At 40.1% G+C, this 19,238-nt stretch overlaps 1 protein-coding gene across 1 annotated transcript; it reads right to left on the reverse strand.

Annotated features, from left to right (window-relative positions):
- Positions 1–7,977: 7,977 nt before the first annotated feature.
- Positions 7,978–14,239, reverse strand: LOC139630884 (keratin, type II cytoskeletal 8-like). Its single transcript, XM_071494717.1, has 9 exons — positions 13,701–14,239; positions 11,843–12,051; positions 11,147–11,207; positions 10,934–11,029; positions 10,626–10,790; positions 10,075–10,200; positions 9,661–9,881; positions 9,508–9,548; positions 7,978–8,838 (listed from the first exon to the last, which is right to left on the reverse strand). The coding sequence occupies exons 1-9, from the start codon at positions 14,154–14,156 to the stop codon at positions 8,543–8,545; spliced, it is 1,671 nt and encodes a 556-aa protein (XP_071350818.1). The 5' UTR covers positions 14,157–14,239; the 3' UTR covers positions 7,978–8,542.
- Positions 14,240–19,238: the final 4,999 nt, after the last annotated feature.

The following is a 19,238-nucleotide window of genomic DNA, read 5'->3' on the forward strand; positions in this document are numbered from 1 at the left end:
GACAGGACAAAGTTTTATATATAAAGTTCTATAACATGGATGAACTTGAACCATAACTTCATCGTAAAGCCCAGTGGAACCTGCCTTTTAGTTTCTCCCTAGATCAAGAATGAACTAATGATGTCGGACTTTTTTTTTTTTTTTAATCTTAAGGTAAAACATTGATTTGCTATGGTAAGTGCATGCCATGTTTAAGTCACAGTGAAAGAAAATGTATAATAGGCTACCCTATTCCTTTCATAGTAAGAACATTTTGGATGGATGATTGGAGTCCTAACTGTAGTGGGACACAAAGGTGGCACCACATTAAAAGTATAAATGAACATCTCCATTTACAGAAACATCATTTTAAGGAGGTGCCATCAACATGCATCTGGATTAAAAACATTTTTTAACAAGTATTTGTGCTTAGTGGAAAGTAAGTATATGTAAAAGTGGGAAAGTAAATGTAAAAAATAATGATAGATATTTTTTCTCTGGTGTACTCTGTTTTTAAACATATAATATTAAAAATATCATCATGAAATCTTGTAAAGAAAAATAAATAATTTAGACTCATTAAAGAGACCAGGAGAATGTATTTTGACACACCCCTGAATTCTTTGCAGTGAAAGTTACATGTGAGAGACAGACACAAATAAACTGTTTGTGTACACCCGCAAGCATTTCTATCACAGTTGGACATCAGTGATTAAGTCTGCAGCACTGCCCCACACCCCGAGTATCTCACCGTGAGTGATTTACAGACAGATCACAAAAATGAAACGAAGCCTGAGTACTGCAGCTTTGTACACACCCTCCATGCCATGTTCAAGCCATAATAATCAGTGACCGTGAATGATGATGACTGAGCCATGTCACACAGTGACAACACATCGTTTTAATGTCAATGTTTGTCATTTTAACACAAAGCTTTTGTTGAGGGAGTGTTTTCTGTTGACATAGAGCTGAAACAGAAAAATCGGAGAAAAGATATTTGACATCCTGCCACATACAGAAATTCTTGATAACCATGTGAAAGGGACAACAGATACTACAATTGAGCAAAACAAAACAGCTTCACTTCTATAATTAAATAGGGCAGAACAAACAAGGTTATGCAACCTTGCCACTGTGCTGATATATCTGTAGAGAAAAATGACTGTTGATTTAAGCATTTGTGATTGATATACTATTAGATCATGATTCTAAGTAACTCTAGAAATATGTCCTGAGGTTCGATACCATCTACAAGTTAAGGTTCCACACCCAGTGCTTACCAGACACCACCCTTGGAGCAGGACAGCTTAGCTCCTTCAGATCATAGTTTAGATATGTAGTTGGAACTAAACTGGTCCGGCTGACAGGCTCGCCAGCTGTTGGGTGCCCCAGAGTCATGGAGTAATTTAATGTCTTTCCACCCCTGCCCTCAAGAGATGCCTGAAAGACTGAAATACCTGTCAATAGGTTTCAGGAGAGAATGACTGATGAATGTATTGTTAACCAAGGTAGCTTCTCTGACAGGTAAGAGAAATCAAGCATGACATATTTAGAATGGTTGAAGGTGTGCAAAAATGAAGTTGTGAATACCAAGCTATGAAGGTTTGACCTTTAGACTTTCACCGTCAAATAACTTTTGCTTTCCATTATGCACTTGCCATGGCTGAAATTTACCTGTTAGGGAGCAAAAGATTGAGAAGACTGTTGCTGCTGACTCCCTGCCTCCAGGTCCTGTCCCTCTGTCTGATGTCTTTGTACCCTGTCACCTGCAAGTTCCCATTAAGTACAGTGCACACAGCAGCAACACCAAGCACTCCTCCTGTGATGCCTCAGGCCCTAGGATTTCTGTTTGCGAGTTAGTTTGTGTTAATTTGATTGCTCTTAAATTAAGTGGAGCCGGCAAACAAGTTCCAGCAGACAGCAAGATGCACTGCTGCATTCACATGTGACAGGCCCTTGTCCAATGCATCTTTACAACTTCAAGCTTTTAAAAACGCCTCTGCCAGTGCTGCTGCTTCATTGCCCTGCAGGTACCTCAACAATCATTACTGGTTTTGCTGCATCCACCTCTGAGTCTAGTCTTTAGAGAAATACCCCAAACATTAACTCTACTCCATTGCTTTTTTAAGTTATTTTTAAGTTTAATTATAGTTATACATTTTGCTACCTGAGGTGCCTGGAGGAGCCCCCCCAAAAGATTAAGTAACAATTAACAATGTTGAACCTCCCTTACTTGATATGGTACTTCAGTGGTGCTGAAAAACAACCTGATATTTTCATGTTTCTTCTTGTTTGTTTGTTGTTTGTTTCCTGTTTTATTTCATGTTTCAGTTTTTACTGAAATGGCTAGGTGTGCTCCAAGGCCTCACTAATGTTCTCTTCAAATATGTTGGTTTGCTGTCTTATGCTGTTTGGTTTATATACTATACTACACAATCTTGCAACTGAAAATAATATGGGGTACAGTACATATTTCATTTTATCCTGATGAGAATGGCATTAGACACTTTATCATATTATACAAGATTTTGTTTAAGCAATGTAACCAAATGTTACAAAGTTGTGAGTCACTTGAAAAGCACCTTTTAGGAACTATCATTACTGAAAGTGGGTGAGCTGCAAAACATTTGTGTACAATACAAAATAAAAACAAGGTTTTCCCTGTGGCAGATTTGAGAAGAAGAAGGCCTTGTCATATCAAATATCAAGCTTGCTAAGGCATATTTTAGAATTGATTTCAGATTTTACCTCTGCTTTTGACTGTGTAAACATGCTCAGTTTAGACAAGACTGCATGATGTAGGGATTAACAGAGGATTCCTGCTCTGGACTGGGGATTTTCTTTCACCGCAACTGCCTCAGTCAGTCTCAGTGGATCCATGTCTAATGAGATCCCATTGCAATAGCACCAGGGCACCACAGATTTGAGTTTTCTCTTCATTTTATCTGTAAAACCTGTACTAGACTCAGACAAATATGCTGATCATATGGTTTTCATATGCTTTCTTCTGAACCTGTCAGAGAGGTGCTGTTTCAAAATAATGAATTAGGGATCTTCATTGCCAAAGCAGATGCTTCCTCTCAGCCTGTGAAGATAATGTGCAACATGTAGAATTTAATGAAAGCTTTGGATTCACTCAGTTAGTTGTTGGGTACACCTGTGCAATGCAGTCAAATACAGCTGTGCCATGAATTCTACTAAAGCTTATATATTTTCAGATTTTGTTCACACCATCAGAAAGATGATAATTCAGTCATAGTGGGGTATATTGGAGGGTGTTCCTAATATTTTGCCCCCCTCACGTATGTAAATGGGATTGACAAAAATGGGAAACAAATTTGGTGATTTAATTTGTAAATTTGATACAATGTATTTGCAAATTTTTGCTAAAGATTTGGCAACATTTGCTTTTCTTTCTTGACATTTTTAGAAGTTGTAGCCTACGACATGTTTTAGGTTGTTTTAGATTATCTTTCACTCTCAAATGCTATGTTGGCCTATTACTGTGAATTATGTTTTTCTAACTTTCTTGCTGTTATTTCTCTGATGTAATCAGACAAAGTTTCACCACAGCAGATCACTTACTTGGTTTTCAAAATAAATCTGACCGCCCTGCAGGCCAGCCTAAAAAGAATCTGACTTTTTCTGAAAGCAGGAACTGTTGTTGTTGCATGCTTTGGTTTTAACACAAGAAGATGGGCACACCTCTACCAGGAATTCAAAATGTTAGATACTCTTCCTTTCTACTGATTTTAATCCTGTGTCTGTCAGTCACCTCCGCTCCAAGCCAGCAGAGGAATTCAGACCTGTTTGTCAAGTTTAGAGGACATCTTTTTTTCCTCTTGTTTCTTTGCTCTTGGTTTAAAAACACTTGTCAGTCCTGGACTTTTTTTTTTTTTAATATCAAGTCATGTATAGACAAATCCCGGATGAGGTAAACTGATGTGGTGTTGCCGCTGGTTTAGCTTTCATGTTGGCCTATTAAATCTGACAGTTTACACAACTAAATAATGAAAACCTGGAGAGACATCAAGCACTGATAGTTTTTACAAGTAAAGACAAAGTGTGTCTTTATGAGCATTTAGTCCAGGTGACTTAATCTTCACTTGAGAATAAATTTTATATTCGTCACTTTATTACTGAACACAATAGGGAGAGTTAAACTGTCTAGTAGTCATGCCAAAGGTTGTGTTAGACATTTTAATACATCTCATTGAGAAAAAGGTTTCTCTTTGATGAGCTCATAGACTGATTCACTGCCAACCATTATGTTTGGGTGTTGCTGGCTCCGCCCTTTTTTACAAAAGAAGCTGCTATACTAGCCTTCATCAACTTGTTATGTGGAAAACCAGATGCACTGTTAAAAGAATGTTGAGAGCATTATAATAATAATTACTTTTATCAAAGACTGAGGACTTCATAGGCATTTCTTCTTCCAGTGAAGTGTCCCAGCATTTGCCCGCAGGCAGTTGAATGAAGCAGAGAGAAAAGCATTCATTTGATTTTCTTTTCTCAGTGAGGTGTGGACATATTTACTCTGCGGACAGCCTTGGGGGAATTCTACCATACTGTATTAGACAGAGGCATATTGTATAGATTACATAACATAAAGGTAAAACTGGTACCTGTGACTACATGACATGCTGTTAATCCTGGGTCAGGAGGAGGAATGGGAGGGAATGTGAGCTCAACACATCAATCAATGACAATAGTGCAGCCGAGTTACTTTCAATTTTCTCATTTTCCTCTTATCACCATGGCTTCACCCCATTCTGTGCACTTACATGTCTGGAAAATCTTTTATTTTCTTTTTTTGAAGAATCATTTTTGCCTGTCTGAGATTCATGGTGGTAGATTTGGCTAGGGCACAACAGTAAACACAACATCAAGTTGGACCTATGTCAGGTTTTCCTACAGCATTGTTAATCCTTCCTGTTACAATAAGAACAGTGCACAATAGTGCGGAGAGGAGTAGAGTGCATGGTCTGGGCTCACTGTGTCATCTGCAGAGTATTAAAGTAGTATCATGCCTCCTAGAGGAGGATTGGACAACCGTTAGTGAATGAGTAAGTGTTGCAATGTGAATGTATGAATGAACTGAATTTTAATCAGTGCACTGAGATGTTGGGTCTAGTGGGCAGTTTGCATCTGCTGTAACCAGCAAACCTACAAACAGAACCACCAGCACCTGCAGCAACACAGATCTGCCCATGTCGCAGTGTGTCTGTGTAGCAGATGCAGTCAGAGCAGATTCTCCCACAGGGCAAACAATCAGATCAGCTCCCAACAGACACTCAAAAGTTCAAGGCTAAACCACTCAGATGGCTAGATAGTTAGATAGACAAGTTTTTTCAAAAAGTTATCGGGTTAAAGGGGATATTTGTAAGCTTTGCTTTTCCTACATAGCCAACATTAGCTTTAACAACTGTACACTTACCAATCTAGAGGAAACATTTCAAGTTCTGCATCAAACTGTTCTTCTTTACCTGCCAAGAGCTGTCTCCAGCAGTGGAAAACAAAACCAGTGTTAACTCTCGTCTCTATCGTGTCTTTTTCTACTGAAATTAGCACGCCAACCAGCTTTTGTCACTTTCCGATAGCGACTCACTGTAGCCTCCATCTGCCCTGAAGACATAGCGCTGCTCAGAGGGTGTATTATAACCTCTTGATTTGCAAACAGAATGATGACCGAACATGGCAGAGAAATCCTAAAATAGGCCTTTTAAATGAGGTTTGAATAAGAAAAGGTTCATTTTATCCCAGGGCATACATTTGATGTCAAATAATGCACCATAAATCAAGTCCTCTGATGTGACCCACATGAGCATTTTCTAAAACAATGCCCCTACAGTGGCAGGTGTAGCAGACCTTTGTTGTCATGGTTACAATAATGAACTGTCATGGCTGGTTTAGGCACAAAAACTACTTTCTTAGGTTTAGGGAGGGTAAATTGTTAAGGTTAAAATTAGGATTTCCTTAAGGTTAGTGGACCTTCATCGTCATGGTTACAACAATAAAGTAAGGTTAAGGAAACAGTGTTGACAGTTGTGGTCGCCTGTCTCAGAATCCTGCGCTTTGTCAGATCATTCATCAACCCCAGCCTCTTCCTCCTTCTGATGAAGACTTTGTCGCTCTACATACCACTTCTCCTGACTTCCTCTTTCGTTCTCGTCGTAATTACTAGAACCACTAGAGGTCAGCAAACAATAAAAACGTAACTCTGGATCGTAATAAGCTGCTTACAGGACAGTCTCCAATAAATATGAGCAGTTTTTTTGCACTGACCAACATCAACTATAATAAAATTATGTAGACACAATTTGCAACCATGCATTTTACCAACTTGCAATGAAAGTATCTGCACTGTTCATCTGCTGACAGTGTGGAGTTGCTCGCAGTCTGATTGAGATTGTGCAAGGATATTCTACTACACTAAAGAAGCCTGAATTGCAACGGCAACCAGAGGAGCACGGTAGGTTTTGCTTTCAACCACCGTTCTTTAGTCAAATTTGTACTATTTTACTAGCATTTTTACTTTATTATTTCAAATTTAACCTTTGTCTCCACAGTCTTAATGTGTAGCTGTAGCAGTTTTACAGACATGATATGCTTATAAAATTTGATGCACTGTAATTTTACCAGCCATATGTGACATAACAGGCTTAGATGCAGCTGCTACAACATTAAAATCATTAAAATGATGCTAACACATTAATACATGAATAATACTGTTGAGGTTTCCCTGTTTTCACTCTTTGTACTAAGCTAGGCTAAATTTCTCCTGGCTGTAGTCTTATATTTAGAGAGTGGTATCAGTCTTCCTAAAAAAGCAGATGAGCTTTCTTCCCAAAATGTCAAACTATTCCTCGAAATTGTATTTGAGTGAAAAACTGAATGCAGATTTCTGTTACTTGTAATGCAGTCATTTTTTTAATTCTTTAACAGCAGAAAAAGCTGCTCTATAGGTCACCACAACTTACACTGAGCAGAAATTCAAAGCATGAGAAGACTGGATGTTGGGTTATCACTGTAATTCCAGGTCACCTGTTACAACTATTGTTGTGAACATATTTGTGGTTAGACGGTATGCTGTAAACTTTGATATCATGTTTTTTCATGCAGTCAACTCATTAAGCATTCAGGCCTGAAAATGTCATCTAAAGGGTGTATGTCAGCAGCCACAGATTGCTTGAAAGTGATGAGCGGTGGGTGGGATTGTGGGATTTGTGCAGTTTTCTGTCTTTGACTTCATGAGAGCTTGTATAGCCTTGGGTGCGGCACCACCACCCATAATTCATGTTCAGACCTGTTCCTCTAGGGCAGAAACGGCCTCTTAAGTAAGCTTTTACTGCAAGAGAAACATACCCCATTCCTCATGAAATCACATATGTTATGTCAGTAGTACACTCACAGGCCCTCACACATTCAGCTTTTGTCAGAGTTGCTCCTTGATACAATTCTTGGCCTTATTTAGATTATATGTTGGATTAGTTTGTTTTGTGTGTGCTTTTTGTGACCTTTAGAGACATACAGTAGGTGTTGGGAATATGACATTTCCTGTTGGAATGCATGACCATCAATTAATGTCATTTAGGAGAAACTTCTGAAACACCCTGTACCTGGAACAAGCAGGCTGGGACTTGTTAGATTTTCAAGAGAAAAGGTTGACGGCGTGGCATATTATCACTTCACGTCATTTAAGTTTTCCTTGTCAAACACTGCAAAGTTCAACTTGTTTATCTGTGTATGTGTTTGTTGACATAGTAGAATAACTATGTAGCAGATCCCTTGAGGCTGATGACAAATGTTATCCCATTGTCTCCCAATTGTGTCCTTAAAGGTTTCCCTTCATATTTTTCTCCAAATGTGAGGTGTTTTTGTAAATTTTCCAATTAAATGTTAAACTTGAACTTTTTCACTCAAGTGCAACTAAATAATATCTGTATGGAAATTTACAACCCAACACTGACAACAAAATGCAACAGGACTCCATGTAAATTACTGTTTGAAGAAGATTTATTGTTGAGCAAACAGGACTCCAGGTGTTGCCAACAGCAGCACACTGAAATAAAAGGTTTTTCTAAATAGAAGACAATTTTGAGTCATTTACATTTTACTGTTTAGATACAGCAGGTTTAGCACAAGGTGGTTTGTATGCTGATCGTTTATTTTCCCAAACTTATTCCTATTAGAAGTTATCAAATTTTAAGTTGCAGGTTTCACAGTGCTTTGCGTTGGTCCGAGGACAAGATGGAACAGCGGAGGAAAACACACACAACAGTGTCACCTGCTGGCTAAACAGGTGTGGTGCAGTGATCACTGAACCACTGGCAGTGACTCAGACTACAGCTGACAGTAAAGAACTTATTAGCTTAAGTTTTCAGAACAAAGACTCTTCTATTAGCACCTCTTCATTAAGGCTATCTGACAGAAAGATGGTTGTGTAGCACCTCTTACACGAGACACACACATTTGATGAAGGCACTCGGTGAATGAACCGTTAACTTGCTGAATGATGCGAAGTGCGCATGCTCTAAGACCAAAAATCATGAAGGTGAAAACATTATTCCTCGGCCACAGCTTCAGCCTCCACCTGCTCCTGCTCCTGCTCCTTCTTCTGCTCAGCAGCTGGCTCCTCAGTTACTACCTGCTCCTCTTCCTTCTTCTCCTCCTCTTTCTCCTCCTTCTTCTCCTCAGTCTTGATCGCCACAGTTTCCGTCTTGGTGACGGTGGTGCTCTTCACCGCTGCTCCCTCCATGGCAGTGACTGAACCACTGCCTGCTCTGACTCCACCAAAGGAGGAGCTGACGTAGGACGGGGTGCGGGAGCTCTCCAGGCTGTAGGCGTTGTAGTTCATAGCTGCACATTCAGAATAAGGTAGTGATGAACATAGACATACATACAAAGTGGGGTATTTTATATGGATTTGAATATCTTTTCTGCAAAGGCTTTGGGGCAGGCTTTTCTCGTCAGCCTATGTCAGAAACAGGAGTTTATGTGGTTCTGACCAGTACATTGAGACATTACATGTAAATTGGGTAACTTGACTTCCATTTAAATGCCAGATTTTCCCTATTTACTTGATGCACTTTCACCGACTGTGGTGTAAGACTGCAAATGTACTCATGTTTAATGATTTCCAGACCTTGTAAAATACCTTTCTTTACTTTTCACTTTACTATCATATCAAAAATGGTTTGCAGAATATTTAAATCGAGTGCAGACAGAGCAAATTTCTCTTCACAATTTCTTCAGTCTTGTTCCTGAAAAGAAAACTGCTGTTATGTTGGGTCATTCACTGTTTGAGAATGTGGAGAGGTACAAAACGTCTAGGCACATAAGAGACAATAGAAGAGTCTTTATTTTTACATAAACTATTTTATTGAAAGTGTCTAAGGTGCTTTATGAAAATTGGCAGGCAAAATATGGAGCAGTAAACTATTTATTTATGTGTCCTTTATCTTGTTTTGCATGGGCTTATACTGTGATGTTGAAAAAATCAACAACAGCTTTAGAACATGAACTTACAAGTCTGCTTGGATACAGTGGTCTTGATTCCAGTTGCTAACCTATAGAGACAAATGAAAAAAGACAAAACAAGCAAAATACCATGAGACGCACAGAGTAATGTTGCTGTAAAGGATGCAGGTCCCATTTCTCACTCCCATAGTAACATCTTACCTGTCCTCCTCTCCCTCCAGCAGTTTCCTGTAGGTGGCAATCTCAATGTCCAGGGCCAGCTTCACATTCATGAGTTCCTGGTACTGGCGGACTTGCAGGGCCATGTCCTGCTTGGCTCTCTGGAGAGCGTCCTCCAGGTCTTTGATGCGAAGTTTAGCATCCTTCACTGCCAGCTCGCCACGCTCCTCAGCCTCTGCGATCTGAGTTTCTAAACTGTTTCGCTAAGAGTGGAGTGAGAAAAAATGAAGTGAAGCATACCGCATACGCTTGATACTGCAGTCTCTCTTAGGACAGGTTCATCTAACTAGACAATTCCACTATTGCAGTAATTTGGAAATTAAAAATGTTTCAAATTAAAATCCTATTACAGTCAAAAATGTTTAAATATACAAAACTGAAATCTGTAATCCTCACCTGTGCCTTAACTATGTCAATTTCCGACTGGAGTCTCATTATCCTGCGGTTCATGTCAGCAATCTCAGCCTTGGTTGACTTCAGGTCATCACCATATCTGCCTGCGGACTGCTGCATCTCTTCATACTGTCACAGACAGGGTCAAGTCAGACTGACACATCAAAATGCAACATGACAAATATGGGTATATTCTAGTTGTCCTGAAAGTCTGGTATCATTCCAGGTGTTTGTTTTTAGCCTCACGTTTGGCACAGTAACATAGCCATTGCAACACACAGTGATGTGCAGTCACCAGATGGACTGTGTTTGGTTTCTGCAGCAACATCTGTGCATATGAGACTTTTGAGACAATGGCAGGAAGGGTAAAATATGTTGAGGTGACTGGAGGCAAGAGAAGGCAAAAGAAGAGACAAGACGAGAGAAGAGAAGTCATCCAGCACCATCTGCCACATCTGTTCTACATGTGTGATAACAAGAAGGCAGCTTCAGGGACTGTCGGATCCTCACAGACTCACAAGCCCTGTTTCAAATAACACAAAGAGTGCTCTCACCTTAGTCTGGTACCATGATTCAGCTTCTGCTCTGCTGCGGTTGGCGATGTCTTCATACTGGGCACGCACTTCAGCGACGATGGCGTCCATGTCAAGGTTACGGCTGTTGTCCATCTCCACCACAACAGATGTGTCCTTGATCTGGGCCTGGAGCTCACAGATTTCCTACACAGGAAAACACATCAGCATGGACAGAGGATAAACAGACATGGAAAAACATCATTCTGAGGATCCCCCTTTTTTTAAGATGTTATAGCTAAATCAACAATTCACAAGTGTGAAACTGAAAAATAAAGTAAGGCTATTACAGCATCGTAGATCTGCCTCAGGAATTCAATTTCATCGGAGAGTCCATCCAGTTTGGCTTCCAGCTCCACTTTGATCATGTAGGCTGCATCTGTGTCCTGCAAGGCAAAAGACAGCGTTGTTGCAAATAGGCCTGACCCTGAGGTACGAATGGCTACTGTGTGGGCTCATCGTGCTCAAAGGCTAATTATAGCTTCAAGATGAAAAAAACAGACCTTCTTAATGAGGACAAAGTTGTTCTCACACTCGTTGCGCTTGTTGATTTCATCTTCATACCTAAAAAAATGGAAATTCAATTTTAATCCTTAAATTTGTCTTTTGAACTCCATCTGACCCATATGCTGGATAGTATTGCACAGAGAGTACCTTGGATTAGAATATAATTCTCGGTAAAATAGATAAAGAATATACTGTGCATGATATGTATGTAATTATGTAATGTATGCGGCATTTAAACTAACTTGAATATTGAAACTAAAGAGTGGATTTGAGCTAGATTGATATTAGTTTATTATTGCAGATATATCAGTATTGGTGTATATATGTCGGCCATTAAGTAAGTAACATGAAACTTGCAGTACAGAAATGCCAAACTAGGATTGAGATCATTTAGAAACAATGTCATAGTTTGTCCACCAGAGAGCACTGACAAGTTAGGTTTCACACTGTAAAACATCCTGCTCAGTATGTATCTTGGTCACAATTTAAAAGAAATCAGTGGGATTAGTATCAATACTTGTTATGTGTTTATGTAAAAAGAAAGAAAAACAAATGTCTACTGGATGATAAATCATTCATTTACAGCAGTATGTCTAAATAAATAAATAATTATAAAAAGAAATTGGTTTTGACGACAGCTGGCTTGTACATGTTTGAAAAAAATGAGCTTCAGGTTCAGGTTAAAAACTCACTTGGTTTTGAAGTCTTCAACCAGGCCCGTCATGTGATGCAGGTCAGATTCTAGTTTGACTTTTTCATGACCCAAGTTGTCGAGCTGCTTACGCAGGTTGGCAATGTAGGCTTCGAACATGGTATCAATGTTGGAGTGAGACGTTGTCTGTTCCTGCAGAAGCTTCCACTTGGTCTCAAGCATTTTGTTCTGCTGCTCAAGGAAGCGTACCTGCAGAGCAAAAATCAATGATCAGAGGTAAATATATAGTTCTGCTTCATGTGCCTCAGCTATCTCATTCAGCTCTCAGCATTCACACAGCATTTTCCACAGGAAACTAAATTTCAAGTTGTGCTTCATTTGTTTCATTTCGAGATGGCTGTGTGACTGTCTGCGTTTCAGACTAGTCGGATGATTATACACATCTGACCAGTCTGAGGAATAAAATGTTTGATAAATTATACATATTTTCACATAAAATAAATAAAATAAAATACATTACTATGTAGTGTGGGTACGAGGTGGTCACTGCGACATAAGTGTGGTTGATAGAGTAAGAGTGCATTGTAAAGAGAGGGTGGGAGTGACTCAAAAAGCATGAATGGCTTCACTTTGTTTGCTGATGGATGTGGACAAAGAAACACATGAACATCAACCAAGAGAAAAATGACTGAACTGAACATCTCCCACCTCTAAATGTCACATCAATTTGTGGTCACTCAATTCTAACCCATAGCGCCGCGTTTCAACACAAAGCGGCACTGTTTCCCAATTATGACATGGCTCGCCCCTTTACAACTTCTCTATTCAGCACCCTGACCCTGGGTGGGGTCTTGCTACCACTCAGCAAACATGATGAGAGACACACAATTCTGCGTGTGTGTGTGTACCATGTCACAATGCCACGTGGAGGAGGGGTAGAGGGCTTTGTTTTGCAATTTGAAGAATTAGCCTGAGTGTGATTGATTAACAGGTTAACTTCTGGCCTACATTTGTCGGGTCCCTCTTTAAACAACAGAGCACATTTAAGAGTTACAGCGACAGATAAGTGAAGAATCTGATCGATCTCAGGTAGAGAACAAGCTAAAATAGCATTTTTCGGATGTTTGATGGTGGCTGCAAAACAATACTACTTTCGAGAAAAGGATTTTCTTGACTATTACAAAGCCTCATGAAGTGGACATTATTGATTACTGATGGCATATATTTTTTACTGTAGTGATGTACTCCACTGAACATTTACTGTAACAAGCCTGTCTCATTCCCCAGCCACTCCCTCTCTTTTTTCTTCTGCAAGTGTTGTTACAGGCTGTGAATATTCAGGCAATGAAATTTGAAAATAACGCAATACACAACATTTTTGCAGGATATTGCTCACACAGGGATGTTATCCCTTCAAGCTAAATTGTTTTGCTCTTCATCTCAGCCTTGTATGTGCTCTGAATCCAGGTTGATCCTCTTATCTATGATCTAGGATCTCATAGTTTGAGGAAGCTAAGCCATGACTCCAAACAGTCAGTATCCTCCACAGAATCACTGACTGCATATTGTTATATACACAGTTTTTACAGGCATTTTCTCAAGGATGATCTCCATTATGAAATCAGACTTCTTGTACCTTGAGGTATCTTGGCGTGCAATGCACTCATTTCCTCTGAGGTTCCTGGGTGATTTTATGCTTCGTGTGGACTTTACTAGTTTTTTCCCACCAGGCCTGGATTAAACCAGAATATAGGAATCAAAGCAACATACTATATATGCTGTTTATTGTTGTTGTTGAAGTTTCTCCCATCAAACGTTTAAGCCATAAAAGACACAATTTCCTATTGGCACAGTGACATTTATCTTTAACATCTCAACACAGTCTCCAGTTGACTGACCTTATCGATGAAGGATGCAAAGCGGTTGTTCAGGGTCTTGATCTGCTCCTTCTCCTGGATGCGGACTGCCTGGATGGTAGGGTCAATCTCCAGGTTCAGGGGGGCCAGCAGGCTCTTGTTCACGGTCACCGCAGTGATGGGGGCAACCACTTCATTGGCCATGCCACCTCCCACACCTCCACCAAAGCCCACATAACCAAACTCTACTCCACCACCTCTTTGTCCAGACCCCCCAGCAACATACCCACCAACTACTTTAAACCCCCCAGCACCCACAGCAGCACCATTGCTGCCCACTCCTCCATAGGAACTGCGGACAGCATAGCTCTGCCTGGCACCACCCACACCATGGCCTCCATAGCCGGAGAAGGAGCGGCTGCTGAAGCCCTGGGACGGGCCCCTGGAGGAGGATGACAAGGTGGAGTAGGTGGTGGTCTTCACGGCTCTGACGGACATGGTTACAAAGGGAGCCTGTAGCACTGAGGTGGTCTGACAGGAGAGACTCTGCTGAGGGAAGGAGAGTCAGGCAGATAGGACCCTCCCTGGTCCTTAGTGCTATTTATCAGAGCAGGGGAGGTACCCTGCTGAGGTGCGATTGGCTGGTGTCCTCAGCAAGGAAGTGAAAGATGAGGGGGGTGGAGGAGAGGGGGAGAGATGAGGGAATGTTAGGGAAGAAAATCGCATCATGTTACACATTTACACCACACAAACTGTGTTGGAGAGAGAACAAGAATTACATAATAGTCAGTGTGCCAGTTTCTATAAAACTACTGCAGAAACACAGGAAAACTCTCCAGAGTTTTGTCCTCCTTAACACGTTAGGGAAATGTCATTTTCCATGCTTGAAACGTTACATTGTTTTCCATCATAATGACATATACTCCCAGCCTATTTTGCATCCATAAAAATATACTGTACTTCAAACAGAGTCTACATTGTTGTATTCTGTGCAACAAACACACTCTTGCACACACACAGCACCAGAATATAAAGTCAAACCTTGGATATAATGAACAAGTACATCATTTTATGACCTTCTCTGCACCTTTACAACAGTTCTCATAGACATGACATATTGCAAAGTAAATTGCGGTTTCCCAGTGTGATGGCCTTTACGTGTTTGTGGGCTGCGACTGTATGTCTCATAATTGTGGCAGAACCAATTTTACCCACCGAATATGTTCCACTGTCTATTTACCTTTACCAGTGTTTTAGATATGTTACAACAACTCATAATATCATACCAAACAAAAAACAAATGTTATAGACAAAGCATAAAAGTTAATCAGACATTTACAGGTGGTACCATCTAAAACTTCAAAGTAAAAGCCTGCACTCAGTAAAGTCGGCCTATTGCACAACTATACGGTGCAGCTTGCTGGATGTTGCCATTATCAGCTGTGATCAGTGGACAAAGCAAACACACACACACACAGAGGAATTATTGATGAACATTCCTTCCATATCAGCCAAGTGAAGAATAAACAGAGTCTGTCTTTTTATTTTACTCTGGACCCCACCTAAAACATACCCATAAAAGTAGTTTACTGAAAAATACAGATGAAAACATGAGATAAAAGTACTGAGTAATGAGGCTGCACAAAATGATAGATAGATAGATAGATAGATAGATAGATAGATAGATAGATAGATAGATAGATAGATAGATAGATAGATAGATAGATAGATAGATAGATAGATAGATAGAAAACATGTACCTCAACAATCATTTCAAACTGTGGAAATCATGATTTGTTTGTTGCTGGGCAGATTTATGACTCATGATCTTTTCTGAGCGGTAAGACTGCTGCTTAATTCGTACCAGAATAACCCCCTACTTTCTCCCTCTACCAGCATTTTCACCACACCCCTATTCTTTTGTTTCCCAGGTTTTATATGTTTCTGAAAAAAACTTCATCTATTTACCAGCTAATGAAAAGAACCAAATCCCAAGGTACTCCGCAGTATGGAAACTAAATGTGATTAGACAGAGGGGTGTGTGTGTGTGTTGTGGAAAGTACATCTTAACAACCTGAGAGGGACTTTCAGGTTTTGCACCGATCAAGAAAAAAATGCATGTTTTGCTTGGCTGGCCTCAAACAGTGACGTGACTCTTCACAATGGGGCTGCTTTGCTAAACTTGGAGGCAACCATATAAGTACAAGTCAGCCAGTTTTTGTTGTTTCATTAACTCAGCCTCTCTGACAAATACATCATCATCACTGATGAACAGAGCTGCATTTATTTCACGTTTTCATGACTTCAACATGATTATGACTGATTTACTCTGTTCTCACAACTAGATAATTCCTCATTCTTTGTGCACAAGGACAGTATGAGGGTTATTGAAGAAGCTAACCCCCTGACCTCAAGTCTCTTAAGACGCCAGTGATGTTTTGGTTTGTATGAAGCTGCTATATGACACATCAAGTCAGGAATGTGCTAAGAGGGACACGTACATGCTACAAGTCAGAGAGGAGGGGTGGAGAGAAGATGAGCTAGTGGGGGACATGAGAAGACAATTAGCAAAGATAAGAAACGAACCCATTTCACAACCACTGACAGAATGACTGAGACGTTCAGCGAGGACAGGGTGGGATAAATGATGGTGTACAGCAATTTAAAGTAGAGTGAGGACAGATAAAGTCCACTAAAAGCAAAGATGATTTCATCACTTGTGCATCCAACATCATGTTTATATGGTTACACTTAACCTCATGTCTGCAGTGCTTCATTAACTATATAAACAATACAAAATTAAACTCAAGTCAAATAGAATAGAACTGAGAAAAAGCAAAAAAAAAAAATAAATAGTTCAAGGAAATACAGCAAAACATTGAGGAAATAAAACCTGTCTGGAGAACATTTTAATATTTTTTAAGAAGTGGTTGGTTTCAGCGTTGGTCATGAGTCTGCACTCTCCAAGACTTAAATCAGTTATAAAAGTCACTTCCTGCTGCGCTCATTGATGCCTGTTCAAACACAGAACCACAACAGACTGAAATCTACGCCAAGGCACGGAGCATAGAGTGTAACATAGATATCAAAGTATAGATAGACTTGATGCAGACATGGAGATAGACTCAAAGTAAAAAGTCAAAGGCGTGGCTACCAAACAGCAGCTATGAGCAGACTGCCACAGACTTCTCACAGCATGAAAGGTTTGTTTGCTTTGGGACTCCCGCCCTCTAGTGACTGGATGGCGGAAGTGGATGTTTTCAGCCAAGGACACTGCACAGGAGGAGGAGGAGGAGGAGTGTAATGATGTGGTCATACAGTAAGTTCACTGTGTCTCATTGACCATGAGCAATCTACTTCATGAAACTTGAGCCATCCTGGAGGGGGTTTTAGCCACAGGAGCAGCATGGCTTTAGGGATGACTTAGGACAGCACTTCGGTCCAGACTGAAATACCTCAAAAGCTGCTGGATGTAATGAAATTTAGTACAAACATTCATGGTCCGCATGAGAATGGATTTACATGAAATCTGCCACAGATACTCAAGGATAAATTCTAATGAATTTGGTGATCCCTGAACTTTTCATCTCAGCTTGGTCCTCCTGTTCCTAGCTAAATGTGTTTTTTTACATGTGGTATGTCATAAGTCATTTGCACAGAGATATTTTATGAGCGTGTACTGGCGTTTTTCTTTTAAGAAATCGTTTTACTTCCTAAAATGAGATGAATCATTTGTCTGCACATGAGAAATGAGAGTATAGGTGACTCTCCAGTGTACCAGTTCTACCTCCGCTCCGTTTATGTCTTCCTGTGAAATGTTTTTGTGCTAGAAATGGACATGACATCCCACAGAGAAAATGTCTCTTAGTCGACACATTTCGCTAACCTCTGATGCGTGACCCCTGCACTTTTCCAACTGTCCTGGCCATAAAACTAAAATATAAAGACACATGAAAGATAGACAAATTGCCTCTTTAGGCCACTTTCAAAGCTTTTGGGTGGGTCACTGAGGAATAGGAAGGGAGGATGTAAGGAAATTAGGGTGTATGAGTGCATCGCATTCACATGCACATCCACATTCCTTCCTGTATCTGTCAGGGTGCACACAGTCATATGCATAAATATGAATATGCATCTATGCAAAATGTTTTGTGTAACTTTGTATATAAGTGTGTGAGAGCACACAGAGAGACGAGAGGAAACCAGGGAGAACGAGGGAGGGAAGTTCATTCAAGGCCATGGCAGGCTGAGAGCAGAAATAATCTGACAGCTGTCCAAGATTTGTGAAGCACATAAACTCCTGTAGTAGTTTCCAGATTTCTGCTGTTTGTTACTATGACTCACAGACTCCAGTTTCTCTTCTCCCTTTTTTCCTGTCTTATCTGGGGAAGTGCAATTCAGATTAAGATGAGTTTTCATTCATAAAATGAAGTCTTCATGTGCACACATGATGTAAGTAGGAATAAAAAGAAAATCTAATTTAAAAGCAGGTATATGTGCCATGAATATGCAGTATATTGGTCAAGTTAAGTCCCTGTTTCTGTTTGTAAATTTCTTGTTTTTTGTGTCCTGGCAGGCGAGGCAACATGTTGCCAACAAACATTCAAACAAACAAGACAGTGGAGAACAGTCATGAGATATGACTCAGGCTGATTTGATTCACTGTTCCTCTTTATATCTGCCTGTCTGCGTCACAGGCCAAACTTATTGGTAATTCCTTTGCTTTTTCTTTGCTTTCTGCCACCTTCCACAAGCTGTTTTCCCTCTTACTGAGAATTATTAAAAGAGATGTGTAAAGAAATGCACAGCGAGGGGCTGGTGAGAAGTGTGAGAAACAGTGAAACTTGATCAACCATGACGGTGAGGTAAGCTCAGGAAAGAAAAGAACTAGATTGTATGGGAGCTCAGGAGGGTGTTCAAGCCTTTGCCATTTTGCTCCAGGGGGTGGTTCATTTGGCACCCAGCATGAAAATCCTTTCTGACCACAACTTTAGCCTCAGTTAAAACTTCCCAGGGTCGTATCAGAACCATGCATACTGGTGCTGAGGGAAATGATGCAGCTTTCTTTATCATTTGTCTTATTTTCCTTGCGTATCCTCAAAGTACAGTTGGTCAGTTAACACACAGAAAACATGTTTTTGGGAGAAATAACAGTAGTTAATCCTGATTATACTGTGGTGGTTCACAAGGGATCCATGAAAAAAAAGAGACGAAACTTTTCATAGAGAGATATCAGTCGTAGTTCTCATGATTGGTATCACAGATCAGGCTTCAAAGAGAATTGTTCAAACTCCTCAGAAGAACTGCTGTGTTCAATTATGATTGGTGAATGAGGGCAGCTTGTCTTTCGTTTCAATTGTATTGCGAGTTCGGTATCAGCTAACAAGCTAAAGGTTGGGTGTTTCCTTTTAAACCCGGCAGGTTTCATTGTTTGTACTGTTCCCCCTATTGACTGTGTTGAAATTTGATTACACCAACTTTGATAAACAACTCAGTGTTAATGCTGAAGATATTTTGGACTTAAAGAATATAAACCAGTGAGAAAAACATGGCTCCCCTCCCTTTCTGTTTTAGCTACAA

This window comes from Trachinotus anak, unplaced genomic scaffold (assembly GCF_046630095.1).
Source record: "Trachinotus anak isolate AG129_WGS33_773 ecotype Australia unplaced genomic scaffold, CSIRO_AGI_Tana_v1 ptg000013l, whole genome shotgun sequence".
NCBI lineage: Eukaryota > Metazoa > Chordata > Actinopteri > Carangiformes > Carangidae > Trachinotus > Trachinotus anak.

What these genes read in the sequence shown, in the direction of transcription:
- LOC139630884 (XM_071494717.1), bottom strand. Translation starts at nt 14,156, where the DNA reads ATGTCCGTCAGAGCCGTGAAGACCACCACCTACTCCACCTTGTCATCC. An exon ending in TTGCATCCTTCATCGATAAG is followed by an intron (nt 12,052 to 13,700) that starts GTCAGTCAACTG and finishes TTTGCTCTGCAG; the next exon opens with GTACGCTTCCTTGAGCAGCA. An exon ending in TTGACATAGTTAAGGCACAG is followed by an intron (nt 9,882 to 10,074) that starts GTGAGGATTACA and finishes CTCCACTCTTAG; the next exon opens with CGAAACAGTTTAGAAACTCA.